Source organism: Carica papaya, chromosome 5, assembly GCF_054855325.1.
Source record: "Carica papaya isolate Zhongbai chromosome 5, ASM5485532v1, whole genome shotgun sequence".
NCBI classification, from domain to species: Eukaryota; Viridiplantae; Streptophyta; class Magnoliopsida; order Brassicales; family Caricaceae; genus Carica; species Carica papaya.
In genome coordinates this window covers 39289392-39310757 of record NC_142313.1, presented here as the reverse complement: position 1 = coordinate 39310757, position 21366 = coordinate 39289392, and the positions used below count along the sequence as shown (strand labels likewise).

The 21366-nt window shown below is 34.4% G+C and overlaps 1 protein-coding gene across 5 annotated transcripts; it reads left to right on the top strand.

The window, feature by feature from the left end:
- Nucleotides 1-466: 466 nt before the first annotated feature.
- On the top strand, nt 467-19762 carry LOC110821020 (Enhancer of polycomb-like transcription factor protein). 5 transcript variants are annotated; one of them, XM_088220836.1, is made up of 13 exons: nt 467-877; nt 1095-1385; nt 1535-1670; nt 1765-1867; nt 2647-2788; nt 9243-9308; nt 13292-13330; nt 13518-13598; nt 13798-13839; nt 18041-18091; nt 18201-18269; nt 18703-18951; nt 19171-19762. In XM_088220836.1, the coding sequence occupies exons 2-13, from the start codon at nt 1230-1232 to the stop codon at nt 19420-19422; spliced, it is 1386 nt and encodes a 461-aa protein (XP_088076962.1). In that variant the 5' UTR covers nt 467-877; nt 1095-1229; the 3' UTR covers nt 19423-19762. The 5 variants fall into 5 exon arrangements, with proteins under 5 accessions (XP_088076962.1, XP_088076961.1, XP_088076960.1 ...); XM_088220835.1 differs by having other exon boundaries at nt 468-877; nt 1535-1664; nt 13792-13839; XM_088220834.1 differs by having other exon boundaries at nt 468-877; nt 13792-13839.
- The last annotated feature ends 1604 nt before the right edge of the window (nt 19763-21366 follow it).

The window sequence follows — 21366 nt, the reverse complement described above, 5'->3', positions numbered from 1 at the left end:
TATGAATAATTCTCAACAATTATGGTGAATTTACAAAAAAAAAAAATAAACAAAAGATATCGTAAATTATGTTTTATGAAACAATAAATTTACTCTTCCAATTTATATCATGCTTTAAATCACTATTAATTTTCATAAATAAGGAAATAAGAATTAATCATTTTTAAAATTATTTTTTTAAAAATGTGACTTAATATGATAATATTAAATCTAAAAACATATATGTATATTTAAAAAAAATATAAAATGAAGTATTTATTATTCTGATTCGCATTTATGTTTTAAATCATTATTAGGTTTTTTAAATAATTTACATATACCAAGAAAATATGAATTAATTATATATTACATTAATTATAAAAATAATTAATTTATTTAATAATCTAACTTAATGCGGAAACACTGAGACAAACAAAGTTATGTGTATATACATATATATATATAAGATATAAAAGCATCTTCAACGCGTGCATAGAGATTTGAACTAATGGATTGAAAGATCCGGCCCAATAATATTTGATGTGCGATTAGAACCTAAAGTCATCTGCCTCCCCCGACTCTGCAAATCACGAATGCCAGCAATCGAAACCCAGAACAATTCAACAAATAACTTTTGTTGTTTCTATTTGCTCGCATTCGTAATTCGGTTTCCCCTCTGTTTTTGTATTCCTTTCTCTGTTGCCGTTGTTGTTGGTAAAGAGAAACCCTAGCGTTGCAGGTTTAGCTTACAAGTAGCAACCTAACCCTAGCTGTGATGCCCTTGTAATTGCCACTAACAAGAGATAAGGAGAGATATAATAAACTCACCAGTGGTACCAGTGAAACCCTAGGATATCATATTGTCACTGCATTTTGTCCTAAGCAACTGCAAGTATAGGTATTTTTACCGCCTTTTTAATTTTCCTGTTTCAATTTTGATTCTCTCGCGAGTGGAGCAGAATACATGCATGCAGATGCTAGCGGTGCTTTCATTTTTGTTATGAATTTAGAATCATAATTACTGTTTGGAGTGAGTGAAAGGCACCTCCTGCTGCTATTGCATTGCATTGCATTTCATGTGATATATAAGTCTATGCTTTTGTAATTTCTTGCAGAAGTGGTTATGGTAGTGGTTATTTTGTGCCTGTGAGCTCGGAAAGGAAACAAGGGAGGGTTAGTTTTCACATAGCGATACAGTAATTTTAATTAAAATAAACAAATGTGAAAAAGAAGGTTGAAAGAAGAGAAAGATGAGTAGACTATCGTTTAGGCCTCGGCCTCTAGACATACACAAGAAGCTTCCAATTGTAAAGTCAGTAAAAGATTTTGAAGACGACGAGACTCCTACTTCTACCACCCGCAATTCTCAGTTGCTGCGTGTTGTTACTGCCGAGGTTGACAATGAGGTGCCATTTTCTCTTTATCTTGACAGGTGTTTGTGAAGTTATCTTTTTCATGGGTTCATGTCTTAATGAATGTTTGAGGCAATCGTTCATTTTTGCGCTAACACTTCTTATGAACCAAGATGAGAGACAGTAACATTTTGACTTATCAGGTACATCAAATCCCCGGCAAGAAAGTGGCCCCTGAAATTCCAACGCCCGAGTTTGTTATTGTAGATACATATGAAAGAGACTATTCCCGGACTTTCACTCAACCCACTTCGTATTTACGTGCAAGGGGAGGTTCGTGTAAGCAAAAACTATTCATAAATTTATACTCATTGCATTCTTCAGGCTTTTGGCAAAACAATTTAGCTTGGTGAAACTCTGTTAATCATTTCAGCCCGGGCTGAGCTTGGAGAGTTTGTTGAGTATGACCTGGACAATGAAGATGAGGATTGGATTCGAGAACTAAACAAAGATAAGAAGATTCTTTCACCCGAAAAGTAAGGGTATCTATCATGATTAGAAAATATAGTTACATTTTTCAGTTCTTTTAATGTGCTTGGTATTCTTTCTTTGTTTCGTTCTAGTTGACCAATAAAGAAGTACAGTTTTTTGGTTCTGCAAAATTGGTAATCGAACTGAATGTGCTTGTTTAACATTGAAAAATATTGTTTAGGGAATGGTTATCTCACTATTTAGGAATATGCTGGAAGTATCTGTTAACTCTGCAAAATTGGTACAATTTGAGTAATCAAACTGCCTTTTTTTGGTTCTGCAAAATTGGTAATCAAACTGAATGTCTTATTCGACATTGAAAAATATCCTTTGGGGAATGGTTATCTCACTATTTAGGAATATGTTGGAAGTATCTGTTAGCTCTTTGAGCAAATGGAGAAGTTCCTGATGATGGTGTCTCCTATGATTTTATTTTTTTGGTTGAAGATGTTTTGCTATTCTGTTTCCCCTCATGCACCAAAATTAGCCTTCTACTGGGATGACATATTTCTTTTCCTATCCTCTTGGTAGCCAAGGTAAAGAGTTCCATTCTCTCTCCTTCAGATTGTTTCACATTTGCTTGTAAATTAGTTTCTTTTAATGCTGGAAGGCCACTAATGATAAAGAGAAAGGGTGTATGCTTGCAAGAATATATTGTGGTATTCAGAGACTAACACCATTAGAATGCAACTAAATGTCAGTTTCAGAACCTCTTTGACAATAGTCTTTTATATTTTGGGATATTTTGCTAGCACTTTCTTCTTTAATAATTGTAATCTTTTAGTGTTCTTTATCAATTCAGGTTTGAGAGCATTATTTTTAAGCTGGAGGTTTTGGATCATAAGACACGGGAAAGAGCTGGAGTTATAACACCAACTATTGGTTCCCCAATTCCTGTGCTCCTGCAACATGATGCTGCTATTGAGGTGAATTTTTTTTCGATAGTACAGATGCCTATCAATTTCAATGCTAGCGGTCTTTGTCTCTAACTTTTTGCATTCAATAGCCATAAATAGGTATGCAATTGGCTTTTCATAGATGTTAGATTGGTTATTCTTGTTAAATTTTTTTAGCAAAACATGAACTCTTAGTTTTTTTTTAAAATTTTTTTCCTGTTTAATTTAGTCTTTTTATTATAATTATTGAATATTAATGTAGAGAAACTTGGGTTTGACCGTAATTTTTTCTCGGCTAATATAGAATTAGAGGAAATTTGGGTTAAAGAAAAGAAAATAGGAGAAAAGCACAGAAGATACAGTGAACGAAGGAGAAGAAATGTACGGAAATAGATAGCATGCATAAGTTAGAAGAACAAGAAGTGGAGAAGAGTTTTCGGTTATTGCTTGTCTGTGTTCGGCCATGTTTATGGGGCATACAGTGGTCTGAAGGATGCTTCATTGACAGCTTTTATTGTGAGCCTGAGCCTTGGCTTTCCAAGCTAAGATGCTTTTGGGGTTTGTCACTCTTGAGGAGGAGGATAAGGCTTGGAATAAAAGAGCATTTACTGAGGTAGAGATCTATGCAGCTCTTTCAACTATGACATTGTTTCAAAGAAATTAGCCTACAGGGAAAGAGACATTTTGCATATGTTCGAGCCATATGTTGGAGCCATTTCAACTCAACTCATGCTTGATATAAGAGTTTAGACCTTGGAATCATTGGGGTTGTACACATGTAAGCCTTTCTTTGGAGACATCAGCCAAAATCCAATTGTTATATAATTCTTTTTTACCAAGATTGTTTGGAAAGCTCAAGTAGCGTCGAAGATAAAGGTGTTTGCGTGGAATGCTATTCTTTGAAGGCTCAACACTAATGATGTATTGCAAGTTCATGGGCCAAATTCTGTTTTTGTCTCCAGATATTTGTATAATGTGCTGGGGGTGCTTGTAAGTGATACATACCTTACACTTTTTATTTAAAAAAAACCCAAAAACCGTTCAGACTCAAATTTCATCTTCCACCAAACCAACCATCACCTAATTAATGCTCATAAGTTCGTAAGTAAGAGTCCACAATTTATACACAAACGGATACAATAAAAGGGTATGATTACATGACTGTACCTCTCTTTTGCCTAAAAAACACCTGTTTACGAATATTTCCCCCTCCCGATCAATTTGTTAGGAGTAAGATTTTTTTTTTGAGATAAAAGTATAAAACTATATTGAAATGGGGTGTCAAGGGGGTGCCGACCCATGTACAAAAGGATTTACAAGTCAATTAATATATCTACAATTGACTCTAAATCATCATAATGGGTAATGCTATGTTCTAGTACAATGGAACCAAAAATATGGAACCATTTGTTCAAAATATTGTTATAAGTGACTTCTTTTCCTTCAAAAGCTTTATTGTTTATTTCTTTCGAAATAACCTAGAAAATAGTAAGAGGGATGAGTATGAATTTTTTGTTCTTTTTGCTTAACATTTCTAGTGCAAGCAATTCATTTTTGACAGTTCCAGCCATGACCCAACAGATGCCAAGTAAACCATAGACCATGGTCCATAGAGATTAAATGTTAGGGCATCAAAGCAAAAGCTGGTTACAGGCTTTTGAATTATTCTTGCACAAGTAGCATATGTTTGTTAGAGTAATGCCTCTTTTCATCAGATTATCTATGGTAAGGATACGATTTTTGGAAGCTTCCCAAGTAAAGAAAGCAATTCTTGGAGGTGCACTGGCCTTCCATATCATTTTTGCTTGGTAAACCTGCTTGATCCTGCTGTTTTGGCCAACAATGTGGTTATAGAAGGATTTGATGCTAAATGATCCATTTTTATTCATAGTCCACATCATTTTATCTTCTTTACTACTAATTCTGGTAGATTCTAGCAATGCCATCAAAATTTCAAATTCCTCTAGTTCCCAATCATTCAAATTTTTATGCAGCACAATATTCCAGCTCCTGCCAGTGCTGTTGTCAGGCGCTGACACAATGCACATCCCAACCTACCTGCCAAACAAAGAAAACAACCTACCTGCCAAGCAAAGAAAACAACTCTAGGTGGGACATTAATCTTCCAAATTTTTGCCAACATGGAAAGTTGATACCTGTGGCATCTCTTTTAATCAAATGGTTATAGAAAGACCAAATCGATAAGGGTTCTGATGTGGAACCTAGGATCAACATCGTAATCCAAAACTCCGTATATATATTAGTAATCAGAAACTTAAAATTCTCAACAAATCCTCCCTACTTAACCCAACAATTCACTCGGAATTATGGACTAAGGTAATTGAGATAGTTTTAATTGATTAAAAACACCACAAGTATGAACTTGATAAGTTAGAAACCAATTCGAAAGAAAATTGATAAAATGCCACAAACACTTACCTTGATAAGTTGAATCAATTCCCACTCAATAAGAAGGTTGAAGAAAGCCTCATTAGTTGAAAACTAAAGTTTCATAATTTTATTATTCTCAAACTTGAATTAATACAACTGTGAATTGATGATCTATTTATAGTGTTAGCCATGTGAATAATAAGAAAAATAATCTCTTAATTTAATGAAAAAGTTACATAAAAAATTAAATCTATAATACAATAGGAAACTAGTAAAATTAAAAGAATTGCAACTAAAATAGGATAGATATGATCTCCTTTGTAGAAACTTTATTAAATACTGAGGATCTCTTAAATTATAGAAGATCTTTTGAAAATTTCTTAATTTAAGAAAGATCTTTTGTAGATCTCTTGGAAATTTCTTAATTAAAGAGGATCTCTTGAAAATCTCTTAATTTAAAGAAAAGTTCTTGAAGATCTCTTAATTTAAAGATCTTTTTATTCCTTAGGAAAGTAAATCTATCAATGATCTTGTGATAAATGTTTAAAATCTATTCATGATCTCCCTTGATTTTCTCCATATATGAATATGCTCTTTTGAAAAGATATGATCTTGACTTGGACACTTGGAAAGTTATGATCTTTATTCTCTCCTGATGGATTTCTAAAATTCCTTGATCATGGTTTTTTTTTTGCCACTTGAGAAAGATATAGAGAAGAAAAGGAAACTTTCATTTTAGAGAGAAAAATCTCTCGAGTGAGATAAAATCTCTTAGGGTGGGGAGAGATTTCCCATGGACTTTTAACTTCTTTAGGGGTTGTTTCCTTTCTTGACTTGGTTGGTTGCTTGAATAGTCCAAGTCATCCGTGCTCACATCAGGTCCTCTATTATTGAGTCTCCAAATTGGTTGATCTTTACTCCCATTCACGCTAACCATAGCAAGGGTTGGGAGGAGGATCTATAATCCCTAACTTCCTAATTATCGAGATTTCACATAGCCTCCGCATTTTACTCCTCTTCCTTCAAATGCCACCACAAGACTCATGAATTGAGGTATTATTGTGTCGTGCAATAACATAGATTTGAGGAAAGTGTTCTTTGAGTGACCCGTCCTTCAACCAAGCATCATTCCAAAAGCTAATTCTGTCCCCAATGCCAACCATCTAGTTGATACAATTCTAGAATTTGTTCTTGTATGTCTATTTTTTTTCCACGTCCCCTTCCCATGGGGTCTAGATGAGAACCTAGTATTCCATCCTCTATCCACGGTTCCAAAGTTTGCCTGAATCAACCTCCACCAAAGACTATCATTTTCATTTATGAATCTCCAAAGTCACTTCGTTAAAAGAACCATGCTCACTTCCATCAAAGATCTCAAACCCAAGCCTCTTTGACTCATAGGCTTCTTCACCTTGTGCTCTATCCTCCTTGTCGCCCCATAAGAATATATGTTGAATAGATTCTAGTCTCTTGGCCATACTCGCAGGGACTATCAGTAGGGACATTAGTAAATGAGGATATTGGCTATCATGCTTCTAATAAGTGTGAGTCTCCTCCATTTAGATGAGAAATTTCTCTTCCATCCGACCAATCTCTTCTCAAACCTTGTCACTAGAGGTTGCTACATTTTTATATTTAGCTCTTAATGGTAACCCCAAATAGTTGATTGGAAAATCCACACTTCTACACTTAAAATCCTTGCTGATTTAGTAGCATTCCTTCCATAACCTTATCTTAGCAATTCAGAATTGGCTAGGTTGATATTGAGGCCAGAGATCGCTTGAAAACTCAGTAAAATCCATCTAAAATTAAGCAGGACCGTCTCATCTGGTTCATAAAATAATAAGGTATTGTTAGCAAAGATAGATGAGTTACCTCCTCCTTATGTTCACCCTCACCCACCTTTCATTCCTTAAACATCTGAAGCTCTTTGGCTCTTAACAACATTTTATTTAGAGCTTCCATTACAACAATAAATAATAAAAGGGACAAGGAATCATCTTGTATAAGACTTCTGGAAGCATTAAAAAAAGATGATGAACCCCTATTAACCATAACCATGAAAGACATTTTAGAAACATATGAGTTAATCCATTTGCACCAATTGTCCTAAGGCATAGTCGCCTTAACAGATAATCAAGAAAGCCTTAATTCACATGATCATATGTTTTCTCCATATTTAGTTTGCATAAAACACTCTCCCTGTTCTTGTGAAATAGATCATGTACAATTTTATTAGCAACAAGGGCCACATCTAGAATCTGTCTACCATCCACAAAAGCATATCGACACCTACTACCCTACTCATCACCTTAGTCGTTCTACATTTACCTACCACCTTACTCATCATCTTAGTCGTTCTCCTAGCCAGCACTTTCATGATGAGCCTATAAACAATTTAAGGATGCATTTTATGTAACTATTTGGTTGAAAGATGCGGTGATGCAACCCTTTTAGGAGTTTTTGGCTAAGTTTTGAGAGTCTTAACCACTTTTGGTTAGATGAACTTATAATCTCACTTTGATACACATTTCACTGTTGTCTGACATAAACAGATTAAATAATTATAATGTGGAAATATAAAAATTTTGAGAGTAGATGAACTGGTGAAGATTGCTAAGACTTTAGAAAGAATTCAATGCCGATTTCTTTGGGAGGATGAAGATAGGAGAAGGAAATTCCACTTGGTTAAATGGGAGGAGGTGAAGAAGCTGGTGAAAATGGAGGGGTTTGGGGATCCGGTCCTTAATAGAGATGAATAAAGTATTGCAAGGCAAATGGTTATGGATATACTTGAAGGGGGAGGAGCGATTATGGAAAAGAGTGGTGGATGCAAGATGGGGTAGTTGGGTGGAAGTTGATTCTTAGTGCGTATCAGGCCGGTCTCATGGTTTAAGCCTATGGCGGAAGATTGGTATGAATTGTGACAGCTTCCTTCAGAATGTGAAGTGGCAGCTGGGGAAAGGGGACAAAATACGGATCTGATTTGATGAATGAATTGGGAGCAGGAAACTTAAAGATCAATTTCCAGGTATTTTGGCTATAGCTAAGCATAAATGCAATGTTATGGAGAATGTTTATGACGGTGAGGGTCAGGGGGAGATGTGGAATGTGGAGGTGTCGGGAAATTTGAATGGTGGGAGGTGGGGGAATATGAAGAGTTGCTGCAGTTGCTGTCAGGTGTGAGAATGAAGGCAAACAGTGATATTTTAGTGTAGAAACCGCAGATTGATGTCAAATTTACTGTGAAGTCTCATTATGATTTGTTGTTGGCTTCTAATGGTAATGAGACTTTGCAGTTCCCGTACAAGTAGATCTGGAAAGTTCATGTGCCACCTAGAATTGCTTTTTTGCTTGGGAGGTCAGGAGGGAATGTATCTTGACTATTGACAAGTTGATTAAAAGGGGGGCAGAGTGATGGTGAATGCTTGTTATTTATGTAAAAGAGTGGCTGAGGCTTGCAATCATCTACTTTTATGGTGTCCTATTGCTCATTATTTATGGTCGATGGTTTTTGGCATGCCGTGTATCAGTTGGTTTGGGGCAGATTCTATGAAAGAGTTTTGGGCTTGGGGTGGGATATGTAAGAGGAAGAAATTTTTAAAATTTATCCCATTGGCTATCTTTTGGGTGCTTTGGAAAGAGAGGAATATGAGGGTGTTTGATGGGGTTGAGAGGGACATTGTAAAGATTAAGGATGGTTGGTTTCATTATTTTGGCTCTAGTTTTTTAGAGCATGACATGTATAAAATAGAAGATTTTAGGCATGTCATAGATAACTTTACTGAAATATAAATAATTTTATTTATGGGTTGCATCCCCTTGGTGCTTCTGCTTAAATTTATTTTTATACTTCTTATTTCAAAAAAAAAAAAATTTCGAGAGTAGGTTCCTCTTTTCTATTGTAGCATGATCAACCATAAACATGTATGACACGCACAAGTAGGGTTAGAAAGAGAAACATGTTTCGCCATATATTTCATACCATCTCTTGCATTTTAATGGGCAATGCAAAATGCTAGTTTGTTGAATCTTTTGATTAAGATATATTACTTTATGCTTCTAACTCTTTTTGCTTTGTTCTTGATGCTAGGCTTTACAATCTCTGTCTATCAAATATGGAGTCTTCCAGGCTGTTTATACCTACTGGAAAGAAAAGGTATGGTAACAAATACAAGAGTTAGAGCTGTTCTGGGATTCTAAGGCATTTTCCATTCTTGATTTATGTCTAATTTTCTTTTGTTGGAGGGTCACGTGGGGCATTGTTTGTGGGCACGGGGGGGTGGGGGAGGGAGGAGGGAGAGGAGTGTAGGTATAGTGATGATTGAAGATAATAATTTTGCAGGGTACGGAAGAAAGCAAGAAGTTCACATATTACATTTGGTTATTTACTGCAGTTGGGGATTTCATAAAAATCTTAGAAAACAATTCAGTTGAGACAGTATATTGTAAAATTGAGCTGCTCTGGCAAAATTTTGAAGCATATGAGGTGTTAGGATCTTTAGAAACCTGAAGGTCAAGAAGTTCAAAAGGTTTTCTCAGGAAGAGAATTTTTCTTTTCATTGCATCACTTTTAGTTTCTCTAGAATGGAAAAATAAGGAAAACAACTTTCCAGCTAATTTATCAAATTAGTGAATGAAGAGGGGAGAAGGATACTATTTTATCTCACCTTGCTAAGCTTATTTGAATTTTTCTGACACTTCAATTTGCTTCTCTCATATTGTTTATAAGATTATTAAGTAAACAATTGGGATGTGATTAGGTGTGACACCGACAGCTTGTTGGAGGAGTTTCATGAGATTCACAAATTTTTGATTGTTTAAGTTTGATATTTTTGGTTTTGATCTCCAAGGTGGAATGCAATGAATACTATGGATCATTGACCTGTTAGTTTCTTGAGCAATATTTAAAAGCCCTTTGCGAAAAGTTTTAGCCTTCAGACTTGGTTGGGTGATTGACAAAGTGATTGGAGAGGCTCAACATGCTTCTGTGAAAGGTCATCAGATTTCGGATGCTATCTTAACTGCTAATGAGGTACTTGATTAGATCACTTCCTGGCGAGAGGGAATTGATGTCCAAGTTGGATTTGAAAAAGTTTACAACCATGTCATCAATGCATCTTGAGTCGGATGGATTTGGGGATGAGGTGGAGAAAATTTAGGCAATGTGTATCTCACACTTTTGCATCTTGATTAAGGCTTTAGTTGTTGGAAACAGAGCAATGAGTGAGGATGTGGCCCACCTTTTCACTGATGACTCTTTTGTTTGATAGGCTGTACAGGAGCTAACTGCTTCATTTCAAATGTCTTGTTGTATGTTTGAAGTCGGGAGAAATCTTAATTGGTGGCTTTCAGGGAAGGAGTTGGTGCCAAGGCCAGTTGGTGGTTATTGGTTGTAAAGTCAGCACTCTCCCTCTAAAATATTTGGGTTTGCCTGTAGGACACTAATTTAAAGATTGCAATATATGGGACTTGGTAAAGTTAAAAATGGAAAAAAGATTTAATGCAGAATGCGTCTATGGAATGCCGAAGTAGATTATAAATTATAATTATATTTTTTTTTGAGAACAAAGTGTAAGACATAAATTATAATTATATTAAATGTAAAACCACAGTAATATTTTGGAATCTATTGTTATCGTTTTAGTAACTCTAGTATTTTGTTCTTATTATTATTTATTTTTCCTTTTTTTTAAGTATTTCCTATGTGTATCAAGATTAAAATTTCTAATATTATTAGCATTGGTTACCTATCTTATTAGGAGTGGTATTTCTAATCTTATTAGATTCAGTAATTTTTTAGTTTAGTTTTATTTAGTAAAAATCACTTACGGATTACTATAAATCTTTCTTTAATTTCCTATTTAAAAAAACAAAATTCTTTAATTTCACTTCTTGAGACAAAATGTAGTTATTCAATAAAATATTTTGAGAATTTCTCAATTTTCTAGTTTTGTAATACAATCAAACCTTTAAGTATGATATTTTAGACTTCCTAGATGTGATGTCTAAGAAACCCTAAGTGCGATGTGTAAGTTTTTATCCCTTAATCTCTAATTGGACAAATCAACTCTATTTGTTCTACATAATGGTTGGCTAGTTGGAAGAGAGAGTTCCTTTTTAAAGGTGGTAGATCACCCTCGACAAATCTTTTAATTTATTTTTTAATTTTGTTCCAATACCTTTTAATGTAGCGAAGCACTTAGTGGTTTATACTGCAGGTTCTTATGGGTTAACTCAGAGGATCATAGGTGTTGCTATCTATTCTCCTGGGACCTCGTAAAAAAGATGGCTTCAGAAATCTCTAAAGAACATGAAAAAGAGCCTTACTGGTAAAATGTTTATGGAAGTCTATGATTTGCATAGGACAGCTCTGATGGGAGATGATTGGAGGCTAACTATGGTGGTAAAGGAAGGGAGGACGAGCATTGAAGGCACCTAGATAGCACCAGCTTTTAAGATGGATTGCTAGGGATTAGGGTCTTATTTTGAACTTGGCGGCCTTCAAGCTTGGTAGAGTCAAGCACAAAGAGTTGGCGGCCTTCAAGCTTGGTAGAGTCAAGCACAAAGAGGTGATAATGTATGATCTTTTGGATTTTTGACTCGGGTTGGTTGTTTGGAACATTTAGCTCTCTAGATGATCTTAATAACCTAAGAGGTTAAGAGTTTGTGGATTTGATGGCTTCTCTTTCCAATTGCCAGGTTGACCACTCCAAGGATGATTAGCCCCCAGTGGGCTGTTGCCAAATATGTCAAGTTTCTGGGAAAATCTTTTTGCAACTATTTGCACAACCACAATATAGAGGCTTTTGGGTTCCCTTGGAAGGAAATTTGGAAATAATGTGTATCCTAGGATTGCTCCTTTTTTCTTTCTCTCTTTTTCTTGGGGACCTAGGAAGCTGTGTGGGAAAGAATCTTGACCATGAATAGCCTGAAGAGAAAAGGGAACTCATTGTCAATGGTTCCGCTTTATGGCTTTGCGAGTATAAATTCCCTAATAGTCTTCGTCTATGATAATTTAAAAAAAAATAAATAAACTTCTTCTATGGTGTTCTGAGGCTAGAAGATCTTGTGATTCTTTTCTGGGTCTCCTTTATTTGTCTTTGGTTGGCTCAGGTTCCATTTCAAGGGAACGTAGAGCTTGGTCAGGCTTTTGTGCTTGTAAATCTTAAGGACAAATTCCTTTCTCTCATTCTTACGTCTATTTATTGGATCACTTGGAGAACAAGAGGGTTCTTGGGGCACTGCTCTCCTTTTGACAAGATTAGAGATTAGGGGTTCCACAAACTGAATAATTTGTTCACAGGGCATCCTATGTTTGATGATGTGGATTTGGGAACCTTGTAAATATTCTGGTTTATAATTTTTGATGAATGTGTTCCCAGCACTCCTTTGTTGTCTTTTATTTCCTTTTTATATAAAAGAAAGAAAGAATCACTGATCACACAACATCAACATGCGATAAACTGTTCTAACATGAAAGAACTGAACTTAGTAGCAAGTCTCTGGTTGATAAATGGGTATCTACTCGAGTAGGAATTTAGAGATGCCTTAGGTGTGCCTTATGTTCGGGAAAGAAGGTATTAAACATTTTTAGAGGCACATACTCATTTATAGTGCTACTATGAGTTCTGTGTATTTGTATCACCTAAATTTATAATCATTTCTTCTTCTTCAAGTTATTAAGTTTGTGTCTCATTCTTGTGCTAGAAATCTTGCTCCTTGCTTGAATAAGTAATTCTATCCAATCTAATCATCGTTACTCATATTACTTACCTCAGTATTATCAGAAGTGACTAATTTGGTTTCTTTTACTTGATAACTATCTTTTTAATTATCATCACTATTTTGCTTTGCATGCATTATATCCAGTGTTTTCTATATGCTTGGTCATGTAACTCATGTTATTTATATCTTGTCTTTGCCAACTAAAAGTGTTATAACCATGTAAATTATTGTTGATGCAGTATGCCATCAAACATTGACATGTATTTTACTAAATGGAAAAGCCCCATTATCTTTTTGTTATGTGGGTTGAAAAAGATTATGTTGTGATCTAGTTTCTTAATTATTAATCCATTCCTTATTTCATAGCATCGAAAGTTTATGTTTTGAGTACTGTCTATATGTCCTTTTGACCAGCGTGAGCGTTGGCAGAAGCCTGTATTGCGTCGTTTGCAGGTCAGTATTATTGCTTAGCCACATTGAAAGTTTCTTTAATGAATTCTTTTCTAGATATGTTCAATTGATACGAGCTTTTTAAGCATTGAGATGTGGTATCATCTAACACCATAGCAAGTGATGTCAGCTCATTCAGAACAAGCTAATGGATTTCATATGATAATACTGCCTGTCTTTGATTTTACAGCCCCCTCCACCAGTTAATGATACCAACCCATACAATGTCTTTAGGCCAAGGGAGAAAGCCCACAGACTGCATACGAGGAGGGTAAGTTATGCTCTGCTTTATCTTAGTGTTTTTGAATATTATTAGACAAAAATTGGTTATATTTATTCATTCATTTAACTTGGCAAAATTTCATATATACAGCAAATTTGTGAAGTTGTAAACCCTTATTTTGTAAACCTTTTAGCATAAACAAATCGATTGAGTATCCTAAGCTGCTGCTGATTTCTCTTAGATGCAGAGGAGGGAAAACAATGTGCAGTCATTTGAAAAGCTTCGTCAGGTGAGCATTGGTACCCGTTTGCTAAATTAATGTACTTGCACTATTTTCTTCATCTTTTTTTGGTATATGTTGATCCTTTTCTATTTTGAGGGAGGAGATGTTGAAGGTTGATCATGGACTTTGCACTTTGTACTTGGTGGACAAGGGAAAATATCCTTGTGCTCCTATGGTACAAGTGTGGTTTTATATCCAGTTAATGATTTTTAACTTTTTGTTTATGTTTGTTGGTAAACATGGATGTGTTGGCACTTAATTAGGAAGTGAATGTTTGCGTTTGATACAATGACTACCAAGTTATGGACTTTTAGACCCATCAAAATAGGATGTTTATTTAGATAAGTTTCTAAACTTCCAAAAATTTTTACATTAAATAATCACTTCCCAGATTTCAATTTGCATTCATATGCCTGCTTTATTGCATTATATGTTGGTGCGAGCATAGCATTGAAATATGGTTAGAAGAATGTTCCTCATATTAGTCATTTTCCTTTTGCTGAAAGAAATTTTTACAAAACAGAAATACTATTAGAAAGAGAGCTAACTTAATCAAAATGGAGAGGATACCTCCAGCAAAAGTAAACAAACACAATAAAATAACATTTAGACAAATATAGCAACCAACCCCCTCTCTAGATAAGACACTTGAAAAATCTGATCCTTAGGACAAAGAGCAGTAAAGAACAAACACCACTTCACCCTATAAGAGAAGCAAAGAACACCACGTTATCCCAAAACATGTGTTTTGGCTGAAACTAATTTTTTGAGATTCTAAAGTTCTGTTCCAACCATAAGACCCATAATCCAACAAAGATGTTCCCTGATTCAGAATCGAGTCATCGGACGGTTAACAACAAAGTCGTCTTTTAGTAAAGAGTTAACACCCTTATTCTTATTACGAGAGCGACCCATTTTGTGAAAATAAATTATATCTCGTTAAAAGGAGTTGCTACCTTGTATCTTGTTAAAGAGAGTTCAAATCTTGTAGTTTAAAATAATATTTTGACTTATCTTTATTACTAACAAACATACTCTTTTATATAAAGGTTACAATTTTTATTTAGAAATGTTAATATAATTTGGAATCTAAATCTAATTAGGAATACTATACTAAAATATTGGAAATCGTACAGTATTTAGAAATCAAGTACTAATGGAAAATATGTATATTATTTAGAAATTTAATACTAATTAGGATTCTAACTATTTAGGAATCTAATAGTAATTAGGATTCCGTATTTAATTGAACGTCAATTTCTTATTCTTACTGCACTTTCTATATTTGCATCGATAACATTACTCCTCCTTAGTGTTCAGGCTTGAATTGTGGATATGGCTACCTTGTTGGTCTTTTCTTGTTGCTCAGGATCAGTGTCGCGTTCAATCTCAAGCCAAAACAGTTGTTTACATTGGTAACCTGGAACAAATTGCTTATCGTAGTTATAACACAACTCCTTCAGTTTCATTTATGCTCTTGTTAGTTTCTTTATAAATTGAGGGAAAGTGTTATCAGATTGTGTCGTAAAGTTGCTGCTTTGTATTTTATGAACTGAATTATTAGACTTGGTAACAGACTGAAAATGATCATTATAATTGTGTTCGATCATATCCCACAATTATTATTTTTTTTCAAAAGCTCTGGCCATATTCATTGCGTGCATAAGAGTGGTGAGTGATTGTATCTCAACTTCCAGCCTGATTGAGTTTACCAGACCCGCAGTAAACGTGTCAACTTACTACTAGTCTTGCTGTACTTTATGGGCAGGGGTCAAGAGTCTCTGAAACTGCTGTATTTAGTCCTCCACTGTGCCCGTTTGTTTTAGGTTGATTACTCTCCTAATGAATTGTTCTGCAGAGGCGGATCAAACCGCAATGTGCAGAGTTCAACAAAGTGGCCCCATGATATCCCTGTTTTCTCCTGTTGCAGTTTGTAGTACCAAAGTTGAGCATTGCCTAACAAGTGGAAGGCTGTCAATCTAACCTTGTCATTGTTAGCCATTTTTTTATTAATAAAAAATTGTTTGCAACGATGGAGTAAAGCCAATGGGTCGTCCTATCCATCGTTGGTGGGATAATCATGTTTTTTATAATGAGGAATCCATCTGTTATGGGAACTGATGCTGGATTCTTCGCCCCTTGGTTTAGTGTGCTGCCTTTCCCCTCCCTGATTTTGATTTGAACCATCGTTGTCAGTTTCTATGTTATCAATTTCCTCTTTTTCTTGGATTTGAGCGGTTCGGTTGAGAAGAAGTTTTAATTGTTGTGTGATTTGACGCAAACTTTCTTTTGTTACAGTTTCAGAAGCGGCCATCCGACATTCTAGATTTTCCAACTCTTCATGTAAACTTTGCACGCCCATGGTGCCTTGTTTTGATACCAAATTGTTATGTTTTATGATTAATAATTGAGTCACCGAGTGGTTAACAATAAAGTCGTCTTCTATTAAAGGGTTAACACTCTTATTCTTATTGTGAGAGCGATTTGTTTTGTGAAAATAAATTACAGCTCGTCAAAGGGAGCTGCTACCTTGGATCTTGTTAAAGAGAGCTCCAATCTTTTAGTTTAAAATAATATTTTGACTTGTCTTTATTAATATCAAACATACCCCTTTATATAGAGATTACAATTTTTATTTAGAAATGTTAATTTAATTTGTAATCTAAATCTAATTAGGAATATTCTGCTAAAATATTAGAAATCCTACACTATTTAGGAATCAAGTACTAATGGAAAATATATATATTATTTAGAAATCTAATACTAAGTAGGATTTCAACTATTTAAGAATCTAATACTAATCAGGATTCTGTATTTAATTGAACATCAATTTCCTATTCAAGCTGCATCTTCTATCTTTGCATCCATAACAGATAACCCCCATCACTTTATGATTCTTTTCTCTCCCAAAAGAGTCAATATTAGTTTACAGTTCAAAACTTGTGATAACTTATTGACCGACACATGATTAGTACACAGTTTAGAAGCGTGTAATACATTTTTTAGGATAATGGTAGGACTAACCTTAATGTCTTCTTACCTACAATAGTATTAAGGAAACTATCTATAATGACAATCTTTTTATTACTTAGACATGTAACGTATGTATGAAAATATTTAGAAGTATTGTCCTATGATTTGTAGCTCTTGAGTCTGCAATTTAAGATTTTTTTAAGAGTTTAGCTGAGACATTTAGTTCATGTGAGGTAAAAGTGATATCTGGGTGATGTGTATTCTATTGAATATTATTTTTTTAACTAATATTCTATTGATTATTACAACCTTATATCTACAAGTTTTTTTAGAATAGAAAAGGAAATAAATAATAAATTACAATTAATTATAAATGGCATAATTTACCTTTATCCCCTTCAACATAATTTACCATTTCTTTAACAAGAGCCATATAGTACAGTTCTCATTCCTAGAAAGCCACTTGCATTTTATTCATCAAGGATGTAATCACATGATACCATTTCAGTGCTCACAATATGATGTTGCTTGCCAGAATATTAATACTTGAAAATTTTTAAGAAAAATTTGACTATACTTGAATAAGTTAAAATTAGTAACTACTTATGTTTATGCAAGTAAAAAAGGGATAGGATCTTTCAGATCTATATAATGAAGTTCTTTATTAAGCAATAACAATAATCAATAAAATTATACTGACTTTTTACTTTAGGCCTGTGAAACACCATAGCAAATTTCAAGGGCTTGAGAAGACTTAGCTACTTCTAATTTGAGTCAGGTATATATCAGTTGCAAAGATAAAAAGAATAGTGCCTAAAGCTGCACAGTTGAAGGGATAGCTTTCATCCCTCAGCTGAACCCTTGACATTAACTTAGCTTGTTTCAGCTCTCAGTTCGGGGCCATCAAATCTTCATGTATACATTGGTACCCTGAAGTTCATTGGCGTGCCTGTATTTGTCTTCATTTGCTTTTGTGCTTCCCAATCGTATTCATTTTAATGTTGTGAGTTATGGATGTCAAAAGTAACTAATTCAGTCAAGATTGTGCTTTTACGTAAAACATTGTGCTAAATGGTGTTAATATTTCACGATTGACATCTCAATATTGAACATCCCATAGAATCTGACAGGTTTTTGTAGGAAGAATATTGTCTGACAGGGTTTGATCAGTGATTGCTTTCTGTATTCGCTTCCAGAATTCAAATGCAGTTTTTTTTGTTCTATCCACTTGCAGGTCAGACGCAACCTTGATCAAGCAAAAACTATACTCGAGGCTCTGATTAAGGTGTCCCTTCTAGTGTTGAAAAAGATGATATAGATTGGTTTAAGTGTTCAGTAAGTGGAGTGTCTTGTTTTACTTCAAGTGCCCTTATGTTGCCATCTACTGCATGCAGAGAGAAGAGAAAAAGAGAGATGTCATGGAGAGTGAAGTTAGTCTTCAGAGGATCCAGATGAAGTATAAGGTATTAAATTGATGTCTTGTGTCCTCCTCATCTTTCTTTTGATAGTTGTCATGAATACTGTCAATAACTTTAAAAATCTCATCTGAATTCTGTGTTTTCTGGCTCTTTTACGAAAACAGACTAATAAAGGAATATAACAAGAAGTTTGGGCTTAATCTCTATATGGTACTGGGAAATGAGAAACAGCTATGTCGGGAATTTGATATGATATTTATGTGTTTATGCATATAGGTGGCATTTAGTCACTTTGCCACCATATGATCTTATACAAAGTTTGAAGTTTTTTTTAATGTTTTTGGTCTATGCAAAACAGTTTGGTTTCAATAAAATAATTGTAAATAACTGATTTTTTCTTTTCTAATGTTTTTGATCTATGCAAAACAGTTTGGTTTCAATAAAATAATTGTAACTGACTTCTTTTCTGATTTTTAAGCATGAAACGGAGCTCCTAGAAGATAGCTTGGCATTTCCAGGATTTCCGCCAACCACCTCTTGCAAGTTTGGTTCAAGTGAAGATGAATTTATGGACTCAGATGATCATGCAAACAGCCGTCCACATGCTCGACCTTCTGCAGTTCTGAATCCACCTTTCACAGATTCCAACCTGGGCGTGGCTCCTGCAATAACCATGAAGCAAGATATTCGGCGGCGTCATACTCTGCATGGCTGGCTCCACAAAATGGTATTATCTCTCTTGAAGTCAAACTGTCAAACTGCAGAGTTTTTGACAAAAAATTGATCCTGCAATTCGACATAAGGGTTGACATAATTTACCACTTTTGTGTTAGTTAATTGGTTTATGAAACATCATTCGGAAAGTATCTTTTTGCAAATTTCTTTTTGAACTCTGGATTCTGGACTTCGCATTGATCTGTGGGAGTTTTTTTATGGCTTTATGTAGGACCCTCTTGAACCGGTTTTATTATTTACAAAACCTCTGGTTCCAGATAAGTTGGCAGCAGCAGGCATTGTACCTCCTTCAGTTTCTTCAACAAAAAATAGTGCATCTGGTCCGCGATTCAAGTTTCATGGACGAATTGGTCGGGGGGGACGAATAGTTTTTGATAGATGGAATCCCCTTATGCAAACACCAATAGATTGTGGTAATTCTTTTTACATACCACCAAAACCTCGGTCCACAACATATAACTAATTTATTTTGTTGCTTGGTCCCCCTCAGAGCCACACTTAAGAATCCCATTTGTGTAGAGAATTTATTGGTGTTTATTCAGTAGGCATACAGAAGGGCCAAGTGAAACCATGGGGCTAGTGAATATTTTCTTAGGCCTTTTCATGGGTGTTTTATGCCTCAGCGGGAATTCAAGTTTGTTGTATCTTTGCCCAAGCCTTCTGGGTGCAGTGCAGTGGTATATGTTCTGTTATGGAGTTTGGAGTCAGGGCTCACTCTCCAAATTAGGCCGAAAAAGAAAAACTTCCCTGTACCTTGTATTCTTGTTAGTTTCCTATTGAGCATGTCAAATGCCTTTCTCATACATATGTTATATTATATATATATATATATATGTATATATGTTATATACAAATATACATTCATAACAGAATGCGAAGAATGGCAAAGATAGTATTTCTGGATCCACAGTTTGGTGTAATCATGTATTCAGTAACATCTGGAATTTTCCAACTCTGACAGAAGCAGTTTCTTTTTTCTGCTTCAAAGGTGTAAGGTATTTGGAAAACAAACCGAGTCTTTTATTGTTGCCAAAATTCCTTTTCTTGAATAGTTTTTTATGCTAAACTTAGAATGTAGCTGCAAAATTTGGAACTGATTCTGAATGAATCTAGTGAGGTGGATAGTTTACATCCTTTGTAGTTTGTTAGAAGTAAAAACTTAAATCAAAGCAAGGGTAAATGGTGAAAAATTACAAGAGATCACATCCAAACCTATATACACAAATCACCTATATATATATATGTATATTCTTATGCTGTATCAGGCTATTAGCTAAGTTTTTGTGAGGTGTCTTTTAGTTGCGTTTCAAAATCATTACCTCTGCGATATTGAAGTTAAGGTTATGTTATTATAATGATTAGGAGGGAAAAAGTGTCAGAAAATTTTTTGATGCCAAGGCTGTGTGTAACTGCAACCATGTCTTCTAGATTTTTATCATTTAATTCAACTAAATGCTTGTTTCAATTTCACAGATTCTATATGAGATCAATTTTTTGAAGGTAATTACAAAACATGATTTAAATATGTGTTATTTTTATAAAAATATAATTTTAATTTCAAATTATCGAAAATGTGCTGAATTTGTACTAGTAATTAACAGAGTTAATTTTATATTTAATAACCAAATATTCTTGCTCATTTATCTCTTTCTAAAAGAAGATATAACTCGTTACTTTTTAACAAAAATAGTCTCATTAATTTTTTTAAGGTCAAAATAATTCTTATATCTTAATTTATTCATAGATAAACTTGAATAAGTAAAATCAAAAGTTATTGATGTTATCAATACAAACCCAAATCAACATTTGGGTTTTTCACTATTAAGAGTCCTTGTATGATGGGTTTCTCTCAACATCTTTGAGTTCTTTAGTCAGTCGTTTTTTAACTCTTTAGGTTGATATCAACTTCCTTCTATAATGGGTTTTCAAGTTGATATCAATTTTTTTATTTGTTGACATCTTTTTTGTTTGACTTTTTTTCCTTTAAGTTATTCTTTTTAACTTTTGTATCTTTTTTTTTTAAATGTTTGTATTAAAATGTCTAGTGCGCATTGTAGGTTTTATAATTTGGCTACAGTGTGGTGGTGAACTTTACAACATGTCGGTCTTTAAGGATTTGTGTTCAGTATGGAAACACTATTAGTTCCTACTTAAACCATAACCCTTATGGGGCTAAAGCCGTGTTTCTGAATTTTTCTTGTGATGATAGTACAGGAAAGGATGATAGAGTACTAGTTCTTAGCTGGAAGAGTGCACACGGAAATAACAATTATTACTACAACATTTTCTGAAATGATGAAAAAGGTTTAGAAATTAAAGGGAAAGATGGTGGCCCAGTTCTAACTGAGGCTTTTTTTTTTCCAATTTGATAATGAAAATGACAAATAAAAGATATGGAAGGATTCAA

Bases quoted from the DNA above. Each gene is read 5' to 3' on its own strand.
- LOC110821020 (XM_088220834.1), top strand. From the start codon at position 1,230: ATGAGTAGACTATCGTTTAGGCCTCGGCCTCTAGACATACACAAGAAG. The intron at 13,599-13,791 runs GTAAGTTATGCT...GATTTCTCTTAG, and splicing joins ACAGACTGCATACGAGGAGG to ATGCAGAGGAGGGAAAACAA. The intron at 18,270-18,702 runs GTATTAAATTGA...CTGATTTTTAAG, and splicing joins GGATCCAGATGAAGTATAAG to CATGAAACGGAGCTCCTAGA.